The sequence below is a fragment of the Sebastes fasciatus genome, chromosome 5, assembly GCF_043250625.1.
Source record: "Sebastes fasciatus isolate fSebFas1 chromosome 5, fSebFas1.pri, whole genome shotgun sequence".
Taxonomy (NCBI): Eukaryota; Metazoa; Chordata; class Actinopteri; order Perciformes; family Sebastidae; genus Sebastes; species Sebastes fasciatus.
This window is the reverse complement of record NC_133799.1, coordinates 8,253,781-8,274,473: the sequence shown is the minus strand read 5'-3', so window position 1 is coordinate 8,274,473 and position 20,693 is coordinate 8,253,781. Positions and strand designations below refer to the sequence as shown.

Sequence of the window (20,693 nt, the reverse complement as noted above, 5' to 3'; positions counted from 1 at the left end):
AGACCATCAACATTAATCTTGTTTAAATATTCTAAATGCACATACTGTTTTATAGCAGTTTTATTTTTCTATTTTTTTATGTATTTCTATTGTCTACGACAAAATTAGCTAGGTGGTGCGTCACTTCCGGCAACGCCCCTTTTCCGCACCAATGGCAGCAGCAGTTTATAGTAAGGCAAGCAGCTTTATTTGTAGAGCACATTTTAGCAACAGGGCAATTCAAAGTGCTTTACATAAACATTCAAGAACATTGCGACAAAAGTGCAAAAGAACATTAAGACATAATTAAAACAGTTAACATAAAAACATTAAAGATTAGAAAATAAAAACAAGCTATAAAAGCTAGGATCTAAGCTAAAATAGAAAATAACACACGAGAGTAAAAGCTCTAGTGCAGTATAAGATCATTATCTGGTTTAATAAAAGGCAGCAGCAAACAGGAAAGTTTGAAGCTTTGATTTAACTCAGAGTTGGAGTTGGTTCTGCAGGTTTCTGGGAGCTTGTTCCAGATATTTGGTGCATTAAAACTGAACGCTGCTTCTTCTGCATGTTTAGTTCTGACTCTGGGGACACTAAGCAGACCTGATCCAGACGACCTGAGAGGTCTGGATGGTTCATAACATAGCAGAAGATCAGAAATGTATTTTGGCCCTAAACCGTTTAGTGCTTTGTAAACCAGCAGCAGTATTTTGAAATCGATTCTCTGAGAGACAGGGAGCCAGTGTAAAGACCTCAGAACTGGACTGATGTGATCCACTTTCTTGGTCTTAGTGAGGACTCTAGCAGCAGCGTTCTGAATACTGTATATATACTGTATTTCTATGTGTGTGTGTGTGTGTCAAAGTTTACCTGTGTACTGTGTGTCCATCTATGTACCTGATGTACTAGACGATGCCTGCATGTGACCGTGGCGATGTGATGTTATCCCACAGAGAAATGTCTAGAGAGAGTGTGTCTCGGTATTCAACTCAAGCACAGTTGCTATGGCAACCTGTTCGACAGAGACGACTTGGTCATCCCTGTGATGGGATGTGAGAGGAGAAACCCTGTCAAAATCTCACTTCCTCTCTCTCTCTCTCTTGCTCTTATATTCTCACTCTGTATGTGAACTCATTCATTTACCCACATGAACTCACTCTGATGGATTTGATGGGGGATCACCGCCTGTCTACCAGGGGCAGCTTAATTGCAGTTACGGGTCGCTCAATATAGACTACTTACCTAGAAAAACAGGCACATTTCTGGTTAAAGTCAAAGAATAAATCCACAAGATCCTAATTTATCAGGATACGACACCCTGTGTCCTTTACAGTATGACCCTCACGTCTGTAAAAATGAGCACATCTCAAAAAAAATGTGCTTATAGTTCCAACAACTTATAGTGTTAAGAAATATTTTGTTCATGTTTCTACATTTAGAAATCTTTTGGATCAACATGTTTTGTGTGTTTATTTAGTAACTAGGGTTATCGATCTTTTCTGTTCAAAAAGTACCTTAAAGGGAGATTTGTCAAGAAGTTAATACTCTTATCAACATGGGATTGGGCAAATATGCTGCTTTATGCAAAAGTATATATATATTTATTATTGGAAATTAATCAACAACACAAACAATGACAAACATAGTCCAGAAACCCTCACAGGTACTGCATTTAGCATAATACATATGCTCAAATCATAACATGGCAAACTCAAGCCCAGCAGGCAACAACAGCTGTCAGTGTGTCAGTGTGCTGACTTGACTATGACTTGCCCCAAAACTGCATGTGATCATCATAACGTGCACAATAACATACAATTTTACAAAAAAAAAACTTTTAACAATATGTAACGATACTTCAATACTTAGTGATAACACTACACTCGGTTGTACGTATATTGAAATTCAATAGTTATTATGTTTATCTGGTACTTGTAGCTCTATACTTTGGATTTTATTTTTGCATGTATTATTATTTGTCTCTATAGTGTATTTATTGTTCTGTATCCTGGAAGAAGGATCACTCTTCTGTTGCACTTCCTGACATTTCTCTCATTTATTTTTCCTGGTAGTGTTGTGCTGTACAGACTGTAAAGTCCTCTCGGAAAAACTCCTGGCTTATATAAATAAATTTGACTAAACAAACAGGAGCCTCCAGGGTAATGCTGTAGGCAACACCAGCCTTCTTTATGAAAACTATAACAAATAAAACATATTAAAAACATATTATTTGTGATGGTAGGGTTGTTTAGTGGTCAGGGAATGTGTTTGTTAAACAAGATGACCCAGGTTCACCCCGGAGCCGACCTGTGTGTGCCTGTCATTTACTATAAATGCTCTGAAGTACAGGAGATTACTGGAAGCAATGGCATTACGGGTGAACAAGTGCAACACACACACACACACACGCACACACACACACGTGTCATCACACAAGCTCTCACGCAAGCCAAAGAATTGTTCCCATGTGCTGCAGACCTCTATGATTTGGGAAGGGGTGCGTGAGAGCAATAAATGATTTATACAGTTTAGAGTAATATAACCAAAGGGCTTAGTGACACAGCTGTGGAGAAAAGGGAAACAGAAACGACTGTGAAATTGGTCACGCTACGGAAAAACACACTCATTCTAGCTCTCAGTTAGGAGCTTTTTTTTTTCTCTCCTACTTTTTCTATGGAGTGAACAATTGGGACGATTACTCACTGTTGTTTCTGTCTGTTCATGTCACTGATTCAAAGGGAGAGTTTTAATAGATAGACAGTTCTATTCAGTGGACTTGTCTAGGGCAAGGCAGCGGGTCACACCGCAGCCTTTCACTTGTCTGGGTTGAAGTTAGTTACAGTCAGGGCTTTTTATTTAGGTCATGAATCTGTGGAAGCAAAAATGTCACTATCATACTAAGTAGTTTGTGACTTTGATAAACAGCACAGTCCAAGTTACTTAAAGGTACACTGTGTAGGATTTGGTGGCATCTAGTGGTGTGGTTGCACATTGCAACCAACTGAGTACCCCTCCACTCACTCCTTCCTTTCAAAGATTGCTGTAAAGTGAGCCGCAGAGTGCAAAACTGGTAATTCACCTCGCTCAGAGGTCATCCTTACCATAATAACACTCTTTTAAGAGCAACAGAAGTCAAACGGCGGCTGGCGGTACCACGGTTTTGCACTCTGCAGCTTACAAGCGTGTTGGAGAACTACGGTGGCCTTCAGGTAACGTAAAAACGTGAAAGTCTCTCTCTACAGCCAATGTTTGGTTTGTCCGTTCTAGGCTACTGTAGAAACATGCCGGAGCAACATGGCGGACTCTGTGAAGAGGATCCGCTCCCTATGTAGATATGAAGGGCTCATTCTAAGCTAACAAAAAAACAACAATTCTTAGTTTTAATGAAAACATAGATATTAATATTATATTCCATTTCTGCCAATAGATCCCCCGAAATGTTTTCTGGACCACTGTATTGTCTATGTCCTAGTAGGATTTTGGCGTATGTCTAACGCCTTTGTCTAAACATTCAGCCCACTGAGCAAATGCACAGACTCCTATTTAATGGCCTGGTAACAATCGAATCGGGTGCACATCAATCATCTGTCTTTGCTCTGTCTGTAGTTGATTTGAGCTAAATTGGTCTTTATGATACTTGTACCCCTGTGCTGTAGTAAACTGACCACCATGTCTTGACGTTATGTTTTTGTGTGCAAACTGTAACTGTTCTCAAGAACCATCATGGTGACCACCCGAACCGTTTCCAGTAAGGTAGAGCATGCTGCTCTCAGGAACAAGGTGTGTCTGTGGTAAACTTAGACTCCTTTCCATCCGGTGTAATCTTGGATGTTGTGAGCATCACTGCATGTCTCTACAGACATTGCCAGTGCTCTGGTTACAACCCAGAAGTGGTGGCTTATTTCCCAAAATGCTGCCAGCTGTGTCCACCTGTTCTCTCGCCGCTTTCGCAAGAATGACGAGGACTCGCCAAGGTTCTTTAAACAGGCTGTCAACGATGTTTCTCGGCACCCTCAGCCACTTCATCATCTCTCCTCTAATTGGCTCGGGGGATATAAATAGCCACACGTATCCATCAGGAAACTGATTTACTTGCTTCACTTACAAGGTTAATGCAGCCTCGGGGGGACCCAAGAGAGGCGTCGTGTTGCCTTTTCCCTGGAAGCCACTGGAGCAACAACACAAACTGACAACTGTAACTGCTGACTTTTGTCTTGTGCTAATATGTTTTGTCTGTTTTGACTGTTTTCACCAGGCAGCTTTGCTTGTTTAATGACATCACTGTAGAACTGGCTTAATGACACATTCAGAAAATACTTTTTTTTCCCATTTAATTCATTGTCTTGAAGGAAAATATGTCTCATTATGAAAAATACTAATAATTTTCTTGACAAAATGATCTGCCAGTCCTGTAAAACAGCTCAATAACTCTTCATGCAAATTAAAATCAATTGCCAAGCTTGTCATTTTTAACAGTGTATTCCTCTGAGAGCAGCAGCAGCAGTATTTGACCCAGCTGGCCCTACAGTCAGCTATAAAACCACAGTGACGCAAAAGCCGGAGCCACATAATTAGCATTAAAAAAAAAGAGGATATTTAACCCTTTGCGGCCACAATAAATGTGAGCTGTTACAATAAACCAACACTGAAAATGTGGATACTGAATATACCCTGTGTGTGTGATCTCTCACTTGGATCAGATTCCTTCATTTAGCCACTCTGTGCCAGGTTATAAAATCACTTTATGGTGTGAATTCCTGCACACAGACAGACAGTGCTGTGTTTAAAGACAGAATTTCACTAACAATCAACATGGGAAAAATTAAACCCAGTTCAATTGACGCACATATGCTCAGCTGCACAGCTGTCCCTGTTGTTACCCATCGTGAAGCAGGAGGAGCTCAGCGATCATCCAGTCTGTTTTTGCTTTTGGAGTTGGTTTAACGCTGAATATTGAGAGGAGAAAAACAAAATAGCTTTCCAGCTTCAAAAGCTGTGATTAAGCGCTTGAAGCTTTTTAAATTGCAGAAAACAGTTGACATGCGAAACACCTTGCTTTGTCTTGAGATGATAATAGGGAAAAAAAGAGTTTCCCTTTTGTTCGAGCAAAGAGGCTGCTATGAAAACACCAGTACAGTTCTACGTACTGTAGCGTCACAGAATAAAGACTCAAAGAAATCCACATTGTGAAATAACAATGTGTGGGCTCGGGGACCTCAAATTTAATTACCCGACATCTCAATGAGGCCTCGTCTATTCAGGTTAGAGGAGCTACATCAGCTGCCCTCTCCCACTCCGTCTCTATCTCCTCTGTGTGGCTCTACTCTTTTCAAAGCATCACACTTTAAATGTGCCTTCATTGTTACACTGGCTTAAAATCTGACTGAATCTTTACCTTATTTTTTAGTGTTTTTAAGACCTGATTGGTAACATTCAAAACAACCATACTTTATAGAGTGCTCCAGGGATGACGTATTTTTGTAGGCCAACCAGGAAGTTCTTTCGACAAAAACCCAGTGGGATTTTTCCAGCGGGTTTTGGATTATTGCAGAAAACTCTGAGGCAAACAAACGTCTATGATACGTACACGTATTGTTCACAAATGAACAACACGTTTATGAATTTTGAAGCGTAAATACAATTAAAACTAACGTTACTATAAGTATTTTGTTTTTTCAATATACTTTATTTTAGATTTGTGAACAATACAAGGAATAATTAAGTCAATACATAGGTAAACAATACATATAAAGGAAATAAAGGGTTAAATAAAAACAAACAAACATAAAAATAAAACAAATAAATAAAGAAAAGTAACATAAAACACAGAACATGCCAGGGGTTAATATAAATAAAATGATAGTAACTTAAGTAAAAACATTAAAATGGGAGCACAAACTCACCGTTTTACTTGCCTTTTAGTTTTTTGCAGAAGATATTCTCTTAATATATAGTTCCATTTCTTTTCTTGAAAACATTAATAATGATGTTTAACTCTTGCAAATTTGCATTTATGAATGGCTAACGTTACAACCAAACTACACCACAGTCGTATGACTTCATGTCATCACCACCATTAAGCTAAAGGCGGACTAGTGTTTGGCGTGATGACATTTAGTAGTCTCATTTAGCCACTTGTTAGCAACCGCCTTTATTAAGACACCTAAAGCTTCAAAATTCACGAGTGAGGTATTTATTGATGTATTTTATATCGTAGAACAACACTTTAAAATCTCTTCAGCTTGTGTTAACCACAGACCTTAAAAACCCGTTCAAAAAACCCAATGACTTCCAGACGAGGGAACCGGAAGTGCTAAAATACTAATACTCATTTATGGGTTTTAAGACTCATTCCTGCAGCACTCTATTAGCATAAAGTATAACAAGTGTAAAATTGATTTTTTCTATTTGAAGAACATTTCCTCTAATCTGGAGAGATAATACTTGTTCCAAAAACAGTTTTCTTTTATTTCAGGAATTTACAAGAGATTAGTGGCTACATCTTAAACCTAGATGAGCTCAGGTTGATCATTGCGCTACTATCAAAAGTATAACACTTGATCCTTTTGGAAGCGAGTCTGTACTAGAAAGAGATCAAATATTCTCTCCACATAGGCTTATTTTTAAAAAGACATTGAGATGATGAGATTCATGAAGTGTACACACCCACACTCCCTCTTCTCTTTTCTGTCTCTTCTCTATGAATGTCTCTCATTCATTCACATGTAAAAGACACAATGGGGGAATTTTTGAGCCTTAAGCCACTTTCCTATTTCCTCCCAAGCTAACCATTTCCTTTCCTTGCTTGAAAATAACCTTCATCTTCATCTTCTTCTTGGTGCCACACAGGGGAGAAGTTAAGTGGTGTCATCTTCCCCGACTGGTGGGAAATGCTTTGCTCTGTTTTTAGCTTCATTAGATAACTCAGACGTCCCCGTGGACCTCCATGTCTTTGTAAAGGCCTCCCGTCCCATATGCCAGCCTCTCTCTTTCTTTCGTCATATGCATGCAAGTAGTCTTCATCAAATCAAATCTCTTGCTTTTACTAGGTTATGTCACAGAGTGGGTGATGAGAGAGGAGGACACAGAGGTGGATGGAAGGAGAGGACATTGAGGAGAGGAGGCATGTATATATGAAAATTTAAGTTTAAGAGCTAAAAGATGAGAATAGCCAATGAGAGGAGCGCAAAGAGGGAGAATATGAAAGACTGGTGATATAATTCACTCAGCAAGGTGGATACAAGGGCAGACAGCCTCCGAGCTCTTATCGTGGTTTACAATGAAATGAGATATGAAGGGTCATGGATGGAAATTACACAAGCCTCTTACCCATGTTGTAAAGATTGTTTTTTTCCAGGATTGATTACGTTTAAATGAGCCCCTAAGGATTTTGTATATATATATATATATATATATATATATATATATATATATATATACGTTCTAACTTATACTTGTATCCAGTTTGTAAACTCATTTGAACCATTAGGGCCTCAGACTCACTTCTTGCTGTTTTAAAATCTAATCTTAAACCCACCTGTTCCTTTTAGCTTCCCCCTATAGGGTTTTATAATTACTATGATTTTATAGCATTTTTAGTTGTTAGGAAATACGTTTTCTATAATTTGATTCATCCTATTTTGACGCTTTTTAATCGCATGTTTCTCGTGTAAATTGTCTTAACATTGTATTGTGATGTTTTGGTCTTTTTGTGAAGCACCTTGAGATTTTGCTGTATTTTAAAGTGTGCTATATAAATTAAATTTATTATTATTATTATTATTTTTATTTGCTAAAAAGCCCCAAGAAATAATGGAAGACAGTTAACACCTGCAATCACTTTGCAAAGCTAGCCTCATTATGTTTTTAAAGACGGAAGTTGTTGCGGTAAATACAGTTAAAAGGCAATTACTAACAGCAGTAAATGTTGTGTTCTATGGGATGTTTCCCAGCGAGTATTACAACGTATAAACCCTCCAGTCAAACAGTCATTTGTGGAAAATGAACAGAACAGTCCTGGAAATATTGCTTCATCAGGCCTTTCTGCCTTCTCACCCTGGTTGTGTGTAAGTTCCCACATGTTAAATAAACACACTTGATATTGTAGCAATAACACTACTTAACAGATCAGCATCTGCAGCCTTTCCAGTTAATGTCTGTGAGGAATCACTACAGGCGGTAAAAGAACTGAGTCAGGTTGAAACCAGAAAGCATTCACGCAGCTCATACCTTTACTGAGGTCTCCTGAATTTATTATTTAGATGTTTAATCTGGATCTGGAAAAGCAACAATCAGGCTAACAGGCAGATGGTTGGAGGATACCTAAAACAAATAGGAATATTAGGTCCTTCTGTATAAATTCATTTGTGTAAAATGTCAAACGAGTCAGACTTGTGACCTCTGAGTTGTCCATTTAAATGTGTGCTGCTGTTGCGCCACCTGTAGCTGCAATGCCATCAAGAATGCGTGAGGTTGATATGTGCACCTGTCATCTACATTTGTTTTTTCAAGAGTTATGGCAGTTATAGTTTTGGAATATCAAAAAAACAAATGAATATCCTTTTCTCTGGCTATTTCATGTATGTTATGTACAGTAGAAGAACAATTATTTGCATGTAATTGCAAATGGTAGGCAATCTGTTTTAGCCCTGCAGGATTTGTAGCAGAAATCCAGGAAAAAATTAAGTTTGCCGCTACTTTGTGCCTCATAAATGGCCACATGGTGATGCAATCTGCACCACATTTGAATAGCCCATGGTCAAAGCTTACCCAAAATTTGGCTGAAATAAGTTGAAATGTTATTCCTCATTTTTTTGAGTGTTTTCCTTTGAATATCCAGCAACACGTGTCAATTTCTGTTTGTTACACGCATACAGTACTTTTCAAAATAAACTTTCGTTGTCACAGGAAACAACTTGGTTAGGTTTAGGCAACAAAACTACTGTGTCAGGTTTGGGAAAAGATCGTGGTTTGGGTTAAATATCTACAGTAGCGGTGTTACTTAAATACAGAAGTTACGTGACAAATAAATCAACGTTGAGTTCTGGTTTCACACGGGGCACCAACACCGGTCTCCTGGACGAGACCCGACCGTCTATCCATCCAGACCTCCTCCCTACACAGCGGTTGTTGCTCTTTACACTTCCTGGTTCACGATTACGTGGATTAAATACGAACTGATTTCGTGGGATATATACAAATTACAGTGCATTACTTGTCGTAGGTATAGCTGGTTTATAAGAACTGCCTGGTTGAGTAGGTTTTGAGATATTGTGCTAAATAACTCACAAACATACAGAGAGTGAAAGCATCAACTCCTGGGTAGAGGTCACCAATTTTACAGTTTGTATCTTTCTAGTCTGTGTCTCTTCAATTAGCTTTCAGGTAGTCTGTGAAGTCAATGAAGAGATGACATGATCACCTACCATATTAGAGGCCTTGCAGTGTGTTAGTGTGTGTTAGTGTGTGTGTGAAGGTCTCGTGTCACATGAGGACAGTCCTGTCAGCTTGTGTGTGGGCCGTGGTGCTGAGTCCGTGTCACACTGTGTTCCTGTCTCAGCACATTAGAGCTCAACCTCTGTGATGATGCTGCAGACGCAGCGACATCAACAAGAAGGAAGAGCAACACAGTACAGATATACTAATACACACTATAGTATACATTTACTGCTATTTCCAGCGCTGTCCTGAGGTTTGAGGTTGATGGGTTTTTCTTTCTCACAGGACGGGTCAGCTGACTTCTGGTGGCTTTATTATTATTTTTATTTAGATTGTGGTCGACCAACTGTGGGAACTTAAGTGGAGTTTCGGTATGTCGCTGACAAATATCTTCTCTAGTTGTGAGATTTGCATGTTTTTGGGACGGCAGTGTTGTTTGGTGTTTGCAGGACAGACCTCTAGGGGCCACTAGCAGGGATTTTACACTATTGTTGATACTGTTTCACATACTAGAGGCTCTTGTTTTCAGCACAGGACCAAGCTGCTCAGTATTATATACAGTTTAGTATTTGGACACACAGCCTAATGAAACATGACAAACATGTGGGAACCCACCAGAAGCATGACTGTGACCCAATTTATTGTTCACACCCTGAGTAAAAAGCTGGGAGGGAAAAAAACAGCAGAAATCAAACAAATATATTCATGCTTTGCTTTATAGAAAAAGTAATTCAGATTTATTTTTGAACACAATATAACACCATATGTGCGTGTGTGTGCCCCTCATTTTCTCTTATCATAATGTGGATTATGAATATCCCAAGCCAAGAATGGAAGAGTGATTGAGACTTTCTACTCTGTAAGGGAGAGTAAGGGTGAGATTGAGACGGAGAAAGAATTAGAGGAATGAGACAAACCGGTGTTTTGATATGTGGGTGAATGGGACTAAAGAGTAAACTCACCATTTTAAATGAAGTCCCACTCAAAGTCCACGAGACTCCTCGGCAGAGCAGATATATGTGGATTGACTTTTTGTTGCTGGTTAAGACTTCGCCCCGTTCATCCTTGATGCCTGTTGTAGCGACAAACAAAATGTAGCCGCTGAGAGGTCTAATGCACGGAGGTCTGTCCAAACAGAGAGCATGAGTGCGTAACTCCTTTTCATTTATTACAAACAAACAAACAGGTTTACCTGACATGATGCTCTCAGATATTAACTGGTCTGATTGTAGATCGGTAGCAGTTAACAGAAAATAATGACTCCCTACTCTCCCCCTCTCTGTTACAAACAAAAACTGACAAGTACGCAGGTGATTTGATTTACGTACACACACCTCCACACACACCAACAATTACCAACAGCGCGTGGTGCATGCAACCCAAACACATTACTTGCTCCTCCAGTGCCTCTCTCAGGGTTTATTCAAATGAAAGCACTCGACAAATGATAGCATTCATCACAACTCACTCAGATTAACAACACAATAAGAAGGCAGCAAATGCAGAGATATGCAATAGCATGTCATTGAAGACATAACAAGTTTTACTGAAAGTATGTAACCTTTGGATGACTTTGAGTGTGCCTCTTCTTGGTATTGGAGAAGGTAGAAAATACCGCAGCAGTTACAGAATAGTTATTGTGATATAAATTCTTGTTTGGCTAGTGGCAGAAAGAAGAACAGCTGTGGTGTTTGATGCTAACAACAACTCATTCACCACGGAGCAGTCAGAGGTGCTTTTGATTTCCTGCCTCGGTCACACAGACAGCAACAGGTGTAGCACCGTGTGGAGAGTCCACTTGCACAAACAGACATCTCCAATTGTGCTCATTTCTCTAAACCATGTTTTCAGGTAATATATCATTCAAAAACATTAGTTGACCTTGTCTTAAATTAACCAATTACCAGCGTGCACAGAAGCCTTAATGTTTCTTTAACTGCTGAAGTGACTTATATAGACTGGAAAAGGTTTACACTGTAAAGAATATCATTATGCTTCATGATTTCACAGGACCTGCACATATTCAGTAATGCAAACAAACTGGAAACATCACTTTGCACTGATTTAGGAGTTAAATCAAAGCTGAGTCAAGAGGAAGTGAACGGATCAGGTGTGCTTAAATACTTTAGCTGCGTAAATGGGATGTGGATGAGGCGTGGTCTTTGTTCCCGAACTTAGTTATAAACTTCATAAAGTGCTGCATTTTGAGAATGAGTGTAATTTAACAGATTTTCTTTTGTATTAACAGTAAATCACTGTATTTTAAAAATAACAGGTTAATACTGTTGAAATGCTGTGAATTGACTGCAATCATCTACAGTGTAAGAGGAAGAAAAACAGCGGAAACAGAAGGAATATATTCATGCTTTGCTTTTAATCACTTAATAGAAAAAGTATTTCAGATTTATTTTTGAACACAATATACAATATAATACCATACATTGTGTGAAACATTTAATAATCCACCAACTGGCGGACTTGAACATATTATTGACAATAAAAAAACCCATCTCTCATGCAGATAGTGCTAAATCTGGCTAACCATTTGGACACAACTAGGACCAAAAAGAAAAAGATCGAACATAGATAAACAATGTTAATACTGACAAATTTGAATTTCAAAACTGCTAACAAGTTTGGTCAGAAAGAGTTCACACATTAGCACAATCAGTTACACACGGTCATGTATTTGTTGTTAATTCAGAACGACTCACGTCAGTGCCGGGGCGTATTGGAGCATGCTACCAATAGCGTCCCTGTGTTATCTACTTTTACATGAAGTGCGCTGAGTGTAGAAGGAGACTTTGTGTTTGTCCGTCGAACCGGTGTCTATCTGGCCTCGTATATCAGCAATCTGCATTCAAATGCTGAATGGAGAAGCTCAGGTCGTGAGAGAAAATGAGCTATTTGTGTACTTTGACACCGAGCGTTGACTAAGCTTCTGTGTTCCTTAGCTAGCCTGAATGTATCCTACGATCCAAGCCTATGCAGTTTAACATGTCCTCTATGTTGCCTCTGGGTTACCAAAATCGCTGCCGTCACATGAAAACCTTGTAGCTTCAAAAACTTCAGTTGGACCAAAATAGTTTCCCATCACAAAAAATGATCTAAGAAACAAAATGAAGACATTTGAAAGTCTGTAAAATTATTTAAGAAATGTAACTAAGCTGAAATTTAACAGAGAGAAACTTAAATTTTCATAAATATCAAAAAAAAAAATACTGTGATATTAATTGAGATTTCAAAGGGATGCCAAAGTGAGAACATTTTTGGTTTAATATTCATGCATAATTTTCATTTTCGTGTGAAAATAAAAAAAAGCCATTTTGGAGTAACAAGGTTCCCATGTGACGACAACAACATGTCTCTTTAGCTGCTGCTCTGCTGGGCACTCAAAACATTGTGCGAATATATACTTAGATATATTTATATATAGATATATAAAAAAAACAATATATAATACATATATAAAAAGACTCGAATTCGGAGTCTCCTACACATTAGACACCACCACTTCCAGGTAATGCAAGTGCATATAAATTAAAATAGATTTTACACTGAACCAGTATTTCTTATTTACAAGCTTAAAGTATAGAATAAATACACACTGTTATAAACAGCAAAAAGGACCAACTTGAGCTCCTAGCGACAAACAGTAGAGACAAAAGGTGTGGAGTGATGGGGGTAAGGCCTGATGACAAAGTCAACACACACACACACACACACACACACACACACACACAAAACCTTCCATACATACATACTGCACGCAGACGATTGCCACTTAAGCATGCTGGGATGAAACTAGATGAAGTACCTTCGAGTATATCAGTAAACCAATATGAAAATGTGATTACAGATGCAACTAGAACATCTATAAAAACTAGTCGTGGAAGCCACAGGAGCAGAAATGTGAGGTCTGCAAACCATTTCCAAACAAAAAAAGAGGTGTTTTTTGGTTTGTTTTAAAACTAGAGCACCTAATTATTCCTCTTTTTTTCAACAGTCTGCCACGCTGAATCCAGCAATGCCATCTGTGCCAAATCCTAATAACCTGACTGTCCTCGAAACCCGATACAGACGAGGGGGAGGGAGGGGAAAATTCAATTGACGTCAATGAGCAGACGCAGCACTTGAGGGATTTTTTTTTTTATATGGGCGAGGAAGAAATAGCCGGCCTGATTGTTTTGAGGTCGCGTCCGTGGAGCCCAGAGGGGTTTGTAAACCATGTGAATAGTGGCGCTGATGAGGGTCTGAGAGCGCCTTTCAGACGGGCAGCTGTAAGAGCACCTTTAATCATCTGGTCTGGGCCTGATTGCAGAGGGGCAGTGGGGGGGGGTGTTACATCAGACGGGTCCGGGGTCAGGACCCGCTCTATCTAACAGGATTATTGAGACTGCAGCATACCTGTGGGCTAAAAATAGATCCACCGCTGTTGTGCACTTGTCCTTGGCGGACTTCATTTCTGGTTTTATTAGAGATCTAGGGGGCAGCTTGTTTGCTTTTAGACCTGCTTGTATTTCTGCTGATTTAGATCATCGGTTATGAGGGTTTGAAGTGGACTAACCTCCATTTCACACCAACACGATAACGATAGGATGGAAAAAAATGAAAAAGACAATCGTGCAAATCAAATTTCCCAATAATTTAATACTGAAAATTCAGCAGGAATATTTGACTATAGAGTTGCAAGTGTAGGATTTCACATCCTCGCTGAGCATTTTGCATTAAAAGTCAAGTTTTGGTGTGAAAAGGTAGGAAGCCCCCAAATGGTCTGCAGACCGCTACAATGAAAAAGAGAGAAGATGATGTACAGAGGATGTGTTTCAGTGTGACTTTCGTTGACCGACATCTTGATATAGAAAAGCAACAAACTAGACATGTAACATGAACCGTGAGTGAAACATTGTGCTCAGATTGAAAAAACAAATGTGTGCGTTATGATGTGATGTTTCCCTATTCAGATGTCCGAGAGTTGTTTGTCGACGTTTGTTTGGATTTCTCTATTGCCCAATACATGGAAGACTGTTTCTCTTTTTAACATACAAAAAAGATTTTGCTCTTTCAGATAAGAAAAAAAATGTCACAGACATACTAGAGTGTTCAATAAATAAAAAACTATTATAAAGACAATAGTAAAAAAGGCACACAAAAGTCCTTTGACAAATGGTACAGGAAAAAAGTAAACACTTTCTCTTGCTATACAAATGTGTCTCCGTCAGTAGATCTTACTCTATGCTACTTCTAGATCATATCTGTAAAAAAAAGTCTTAAGGTACAAAACTTCTCTCAGTAGTGTCGATGTCCATTTTAATGCCAGTCCAGAAAAGAAAAGTAACCGTTTTCCCAAACTGGCCGAAATCCTTCAAGTTCCTCCCTCCGTCTCGCCTGTTCGTCCAGACTAAAATGTTCGCAGTCATTATTTCCTGAGAACTCTGAAGCCGCCTCGCTGAAACTGTCCGTCCGTGTCTGGCTTCAAACACCCAAGTGCAAGACGCCCCGTGCGGGACCAAACTAAGCCCTTGCTTCTGTGGGCTTATTAAAAAGCACAGCTGCAAGAGGATCGCCCCTCTTTCGCCAAAAAAACTTTCAAATCACCGCGTGAGCCTGATGATGGAAGCCCTATGTGTCCGTGGGCGACGCCTCGTGCGTCACGATCTCTATTGCCGGCTCCATCATGTTGCCCTCCTCCAGCTCCTGACTGTTCAAATAGTCCAGGGGAGGAGAACGGGAATCTCCTAGACTATCCTCCTCCTCTTCTATATCTAACTCTTCCTCCTCCTCGTCCTCCTCTCCTTCGCCGTCTTTCTCTATTCCATCCAAGTCCTCCTCCTCCAAGGTGAGCTCAAACTGAAATTTCTCCCCGCCGCCCTGCCCCCCGCTCCCTCCGCCGTGTCCGTGCGAGACCTGGTCGTAGAAGGGCGGGGAGGGACTCTGGGGGATCATGCTCTGGTACCAGTTCCTGTTGTCCTCCAGCGTGTCCAGAATGTCCTGGGCGTCGGGGTGAACCAGATCGGCCCAGGTCTCCCACAGAGGGTGCACGATGTAGTCGATGAAGCCAACCTGGAGAGGAGTAAAGAGGATAATTAGAACTGGAGATTCTTTTAACATTTGGATGCACATATAATGCAGTTACTTTAGTCAAGTAGTCGACTAAGCGGTTGTTTTGGTCCAAGTCGATTAAGGTTTCGTTAGTCGATTAGTCATTTTCATGCTTTTTTCATGCTGAATGACTTATTTCCAAGAAACTTGTGAGCACATCTCTGGTAAACACAAGATTAAAGTTGTGCTTTTGTGTGATTCTTTGTGGAGAAACTCCCTCACTCGAAGAACTAATCGATTAATCAACAAAGTCGCAGTGGTGGAAAGTAACTTGGTTGCCTACCTGGCTCTTCTCCACCGAGGCAGTGTGTTTGTCACACATGGGGCTGATCTCCATCCCCCGCTCCCTCTCTCTGTCTCCCTGGTGGAAGAACTCGTCCATTATCCGATCAGTCCACTGACGGTACAGCTCCAGGGACTTGGTGGGGTTGCTCAGGTCAGCACAGTGCACCATATTACGCAGGACCTAGAAATAACACACAATTACAATTTAGTAAATGCTCGTATCCCCTGAACTGGGCTCTTCATTTTCAGTTTTTGTTATTTTCCCAAGAAATCTCTAAATTTACATAATTAACCAGTGCATAAAAAACAATGTTTCTGCCTGGGTGTGTCCCCTTAATACGATTGTTAAACCTAGAAACAATGAGCCTCTCCAATGTAAAATCCAATATCCATAAAACAATACAGCCCATTGTGGTAGATTACTTTACGGCAATAAGATTTAGGAGAAATTAGATTCTCTCAGAACCGTGTTTAAGGCTAATTCTATAATATGCTTTGTTATGAAAGGAGGTCAGTCTACACAACAGTCTAATAAAGGGGAAATCCTAGAAAGACCATTAGAGGGAAGGGTGTAGAGGGAGCACTTAAAGGTAGAGAAGCAGATGGATGGAGTGAGAGAAGGAGTGACCGTGGGGAGCAGAGGTCAGCTACGTAGGAGGCCGGCTAATGACCATTGGCTGAGTAACCGCCGCCAACACTGGCTATTGATCAGAGCTATTAAAAGCTGGGGACAGAGAGGTGGAGAGCTTACAGTACCACAGTTAAGAAATTGTTGTGCTAAAGCCAACGCGTACCTGTATCCTGTCGGTGTAGTTGTCCAGCAGCAGCACTCCAGAGCTCGTCACCTTCTTGGTCTCCACCATCGTCTTCAGATCAGCCAGCAGACTCATGTGTTTGGACATGTCCGTGGCCAAAACCTGAATAACAGAAAGAGAGAGAAACACCATCGTCAGCATCAGGATCATTTGGACAGGTTATGGTTTAAATCAATATGACAGGAGAGGAGAATCAGGATCTCTTTACCATGTCGATGACCATCTTGCGGAGGGACTGTCGCTGCTTCTTAGTGAGGTTCTGGAAGATATCACAGTTGTCTTCCTGTAGCAGCTTGAATCCCACTGCCAAGTGATGGTTCTCCAGCACGGACTCATCGTTGTACATCAGCGCCAGCTCAGAGTCTGGAGGGGCGTTAAAAACAGATTTTTAATATTTCAGTCTTTGTCATAACTCCTTCTATTTGGTTGTTGAAAGCACTGATGTATACATTTCTAAAGAAAGCAACACATTGACTGACTAAGTCCCATGTTGAGTGATGTTTGGACTTACTGGTATTGATCAGAAATTGGTTTGATACACCAGGATGGTCAACATCATGGATAGCTGCAGCAAAGATGGCTGCTAGGATCTCGAGATCTGTGAAGACCGCCTGTGAAAAAGAGATGGAGGGAGAGGAGAATATTAGACTTAGTTTCTGAAGATAGAAATAGCATCAGAAAGAACAGACTAGTTAATCCATGCCCGCCAACAATGATCCAACGGACCCGACCCAAGGTTATAGATGACGTTCTGCCAGAGAAGTGTTATTATTCCACATGTTTTCCTCAACCAAATGTCAAGCTAACTGTCTGTAAAACGTCATTGTGTCTGCTGGCTTTGATAGAAGAAAGAGAGCCAAGAAGAGTGAATCGTGATCTGAAGACCGGGGCGCTCTGACCTGACTGTATCTCACCAGCTACTCCAACATGAGGAGAGCTGTAAGGAACCGCATGCTGGTTTAACAAATAAGGCACGGAGGGACGAGTGTTTGGAAGAAAGAGGGGAAGTTCCCTGAGTAAAGAGGGGAAAAGATGATTTAATGGAAGGATGTTGAGCTCTTCAAAAGCTGCTGTGGCGATCCAGGAAAGTGGCTCACGGGCTGATGTAAGAGCTCACTCCTCTAATTTAGTTTTCCCTTATTTCGGTGGATGCACACTGGTGCCCAAGTCAGAGGTAGGGGAATCTTTCAACCTCCAGAGTTGAAAGATGTTAGTTTTTTTACATTATCAGAGTACAATACTTCCACTTTATAATATGACTTACATCCAGGGCTGGAGTGGAGAGGAGGATGTGTGTGGACTGGGCTACGTCAGCAGCATGCAGGCTGTTATGGTAGGCCACATCCGAATGGTAGTGATCTTCCAACGTCATCATGTAGGCCACGAACGTATCCATGGGGATCTTAAATGTCTTTAACAGTTCTCGCTCCTACAAAAAACAACATCGTATTATATTTAGGATTAAGTGTGGATCATTTTAGTCGTAATCAAACAACACTTATGTAAGTGAAGACAGCAGAATGTCAGACACATTTCATACCTGGAAGATGGCGTACATGATGCAGGTAAGAGGCCGGCTGTGGGAGTACTCCGACACAGTGAAGATGTTCAGGCCCCACTTGTTGAGGTCCTCCAGCTCCTTGGACAGCAGTTCCTCCTTGTCAGTCTTGACGCCGAAGCGCGAGACGCAGCTGCCGGAGAGCGAGGGCCCGTGGGAGACCTTCTTGACTCCGGGGATCTGCGTCATCAGCTGCTGCTTCTGCTGCTTCTTCTTCTCTCGCGTCTTGGACGTCGGAGACGGGATCTCCATATCATTCTGTTTGTCTGAGAGAGGGGAAAACAGAGATTTGTAGTTTTTTCACAAGTGTGGACATTGTGAATTAACATGGGGGCAGGACGACAGGGATATAAGTAGGTGTTGGGAATCTGGTGTGGAAATTTATTTTATTCATTATTTATTTTTATTATTATTTAATTTATTATTTCTTTAATTTTAAGATTATTTTTTGGGCTTCTTTGGGTATATGAGGCGCCTGTTCTACCAGGTGATTTGCCACAGCGCCCCTTTATTTAAGTTTTTAATTATAAGTCCTTATATATATATATATATATTTTTTTTTAATCTTAATTCTTTTTTTTCTAAAGGAAATAATAAAAAGTATGATTCCAATGTGCACATTGTGAGGAAGACGAAGTTAAAATTCCCATTTGACCTCATACTCTCTACTTCTCTATATAAACTGAGTTCAACGCGTTCGTCTGCCTGAAGACCCAGGTGCACCTGCAGCTGGTTAGCTCCTGAGGGATTTATAGATTCACTCATTCATCATCTGTGCCTCCATTCATTTGTTCATTCATGCCGCCCCGTCCTCCACCTGCAGCCTCTCTCTCTCTCTCTCTGAGCTCCTACTGTTCATTCATCTGTTTTGCCCTCCGTCTCTCAGCAGGTGGCTCACATCTCATCTCCTGCTCTTTTCTCTCTCATAGGTCAGTCCATTGACAGACTGAGAGCCGGGGCTCCTACACAGTTAAGGCGGCTCCATAAAGTCGGCCATTCAATAAGCTGCCTCATCTCTCGCTGCATTATCAAATCACTTAGTGTGCAGTTGGATTTTATGTTTGGTGTATTTTATTTACGAGTCTATTCAACCACAGTTAGTTAGGCCACAAATAAAGTGAGTACGAAGTCCAAAAATACGCAGAAAACCTGCAAGGCTTTCATGTACATAATATAAATAATACGCCAAGTTTCACACTTTATCCAAAAATAAACGCACGCCAAGTTTCTCGCAATAACTAACCAGGCCCTTGTGTTTAATGCAATCACAGAAGAATTGAATGAAATCCTGCAGGGGCCGGCTATCGGCACGAATGGGAGCCGCGCACTCATCTATCAAGCCTCGACTCAGCTCATCGCTGGCCTATCAGCCTTCCCCTGTGGAGGGTTATTCAATTACCAGCTGTAATTCAAATAATCACTTTCACTCTCACGCTCTCCCTCTCTCTCTCTCTCTCTCTCTCGGTTTCCTCTCTCGCTCTCTCTTCAGGCCTCCAGTGGTAATTGAGAATGGGCAATTAAGCGCTCTCAGACATGTGCTGCGTGGGAAACAAGGGGAAGAGCAATATATTGCCCTCTAATTTATTACAAGCCATCATTATCACCACCGCTGTCGTGTGGTGTTTGTGTGAGTGTGTGTGAGAGAGTTTGCGGTGTCATTCTTATCATCCATTTCTACATAAGTAAGTGCCAATATACTGTAAACGCCGTGCACTCTGTTCCACGGTTACAGCTGATAAACTACTCAGGAGGTTTTTAGCAACATGATCCTGTTTCCATGCCCGATCAGATTAAGTCTCTCTGTCGCATTTTGGCCTGTAATGTGTCAGCCGGTCACATGGACAGTCCTCCTTTATATGTATCTGTTTTCACTCTTCTCTTCTTTGCGTTTAGCTCATCTTATTAGGGATGCACCCATCCGACTTTTTCAGTCCCGATACTGATACTGATACCTGGACTTTAGTTATCGGCTGATCCCTACATCTTATCATCTCTTTTTCTCATTTTAGACACTGAAAAAAAACAATCTGCTGTATTTTGCTCTGTTCTTTCTCCCCTATTCTCCTTCCCGCTACTCTGTCACCTCACACGTTTATGTCGATTTCTGTTTCATCCTCCTCCATATGCTCGCCTGTGAGAAACGCAGATGCAGTAGAGGAGAAGGGAGGGGCTTTTTGGGGCCATTTTTTCCCCTCAGTGTGCTGCCTAAACTAGGTGCTGCTGGCCGATCAAAGGGAATTATGACAGAATTATGCTGCCAGGACAGCTGTGGCGGGGGAGAGGCACACGTGAATGGCCAACAATCCTTAATGGAAAGTCAGAAATCCTGGTCGGAAATCGCCCTCTATTTATCTAGGACACTGCACTGTTTTACCGGTCAACAGCCTTTCCACCAGCTGAAAAACTAAAAACCCAGATAATCTACAAGAATAAACTGATGGGGATTTGCGGTGGATCTAAGGATGACCTTTGCATGACCAGGCATATGGCAGTAAAATGTAATTTCTCTGAGCCTG

At 40.8% G+C, this 20,693-nt stretch overlaps 1 protein-coding gene across 8 annotated transcripts in view; it reads right to left on the bottom strand.

Annotated features, from left to right (window-relative positions):
• Nucleotides 1–11,772: 11,772 nt before the first annotated feature.
• The window catches only part of pde4ba (phosphodiesterase 4B, cAMP-specific a), a 205,618-nt gene continuing 196,697 nt past the window's right edge, over nucleotides 11,773–20,693 (bottom strand). For all 8 annotated transcript variants that reach the window (XM_074634889.1, XM_074634887.1, XM_074634890.1 and 5 more), the window contains 7 exons: nucleotides 18,160–18,443; nucleotides 17,884–18,048; nucleotides 17,131–17,230; nucleotides 16,828–16,982; nucleotides 16,599–16,721; nucleotides 15,803–15,985; nucleotides 11,773–15,480 (listed from right to left, as the gene is read on the bottom strand). In XM_074634889.1, coding sequence (XP_074490990.1) covers nucleotides 15,040–15,480; nucleotides 15,803–15,985; nucleotides 16,599–16,721; nucleotides 16,828–16,982; nucleotides 17,131–17,230; nucleotides 17,884–18,048; nucleotides 18,160–18,443 — 1,451 coding nt within the window. In that variant the 3' untranslated portion in view covers nucleotides 11,773–15,039. The remainder of the gene's footprint in view (nucleotides 15,481–15,802; nucleotides 15,986–16,598; nucleotides 16,722–16,827; nucleotides 16,983–17,130; nucleotides 17,231–17,883; nucleotides 18,049–18,159; nucleotides 18,444–20,693) is intronic.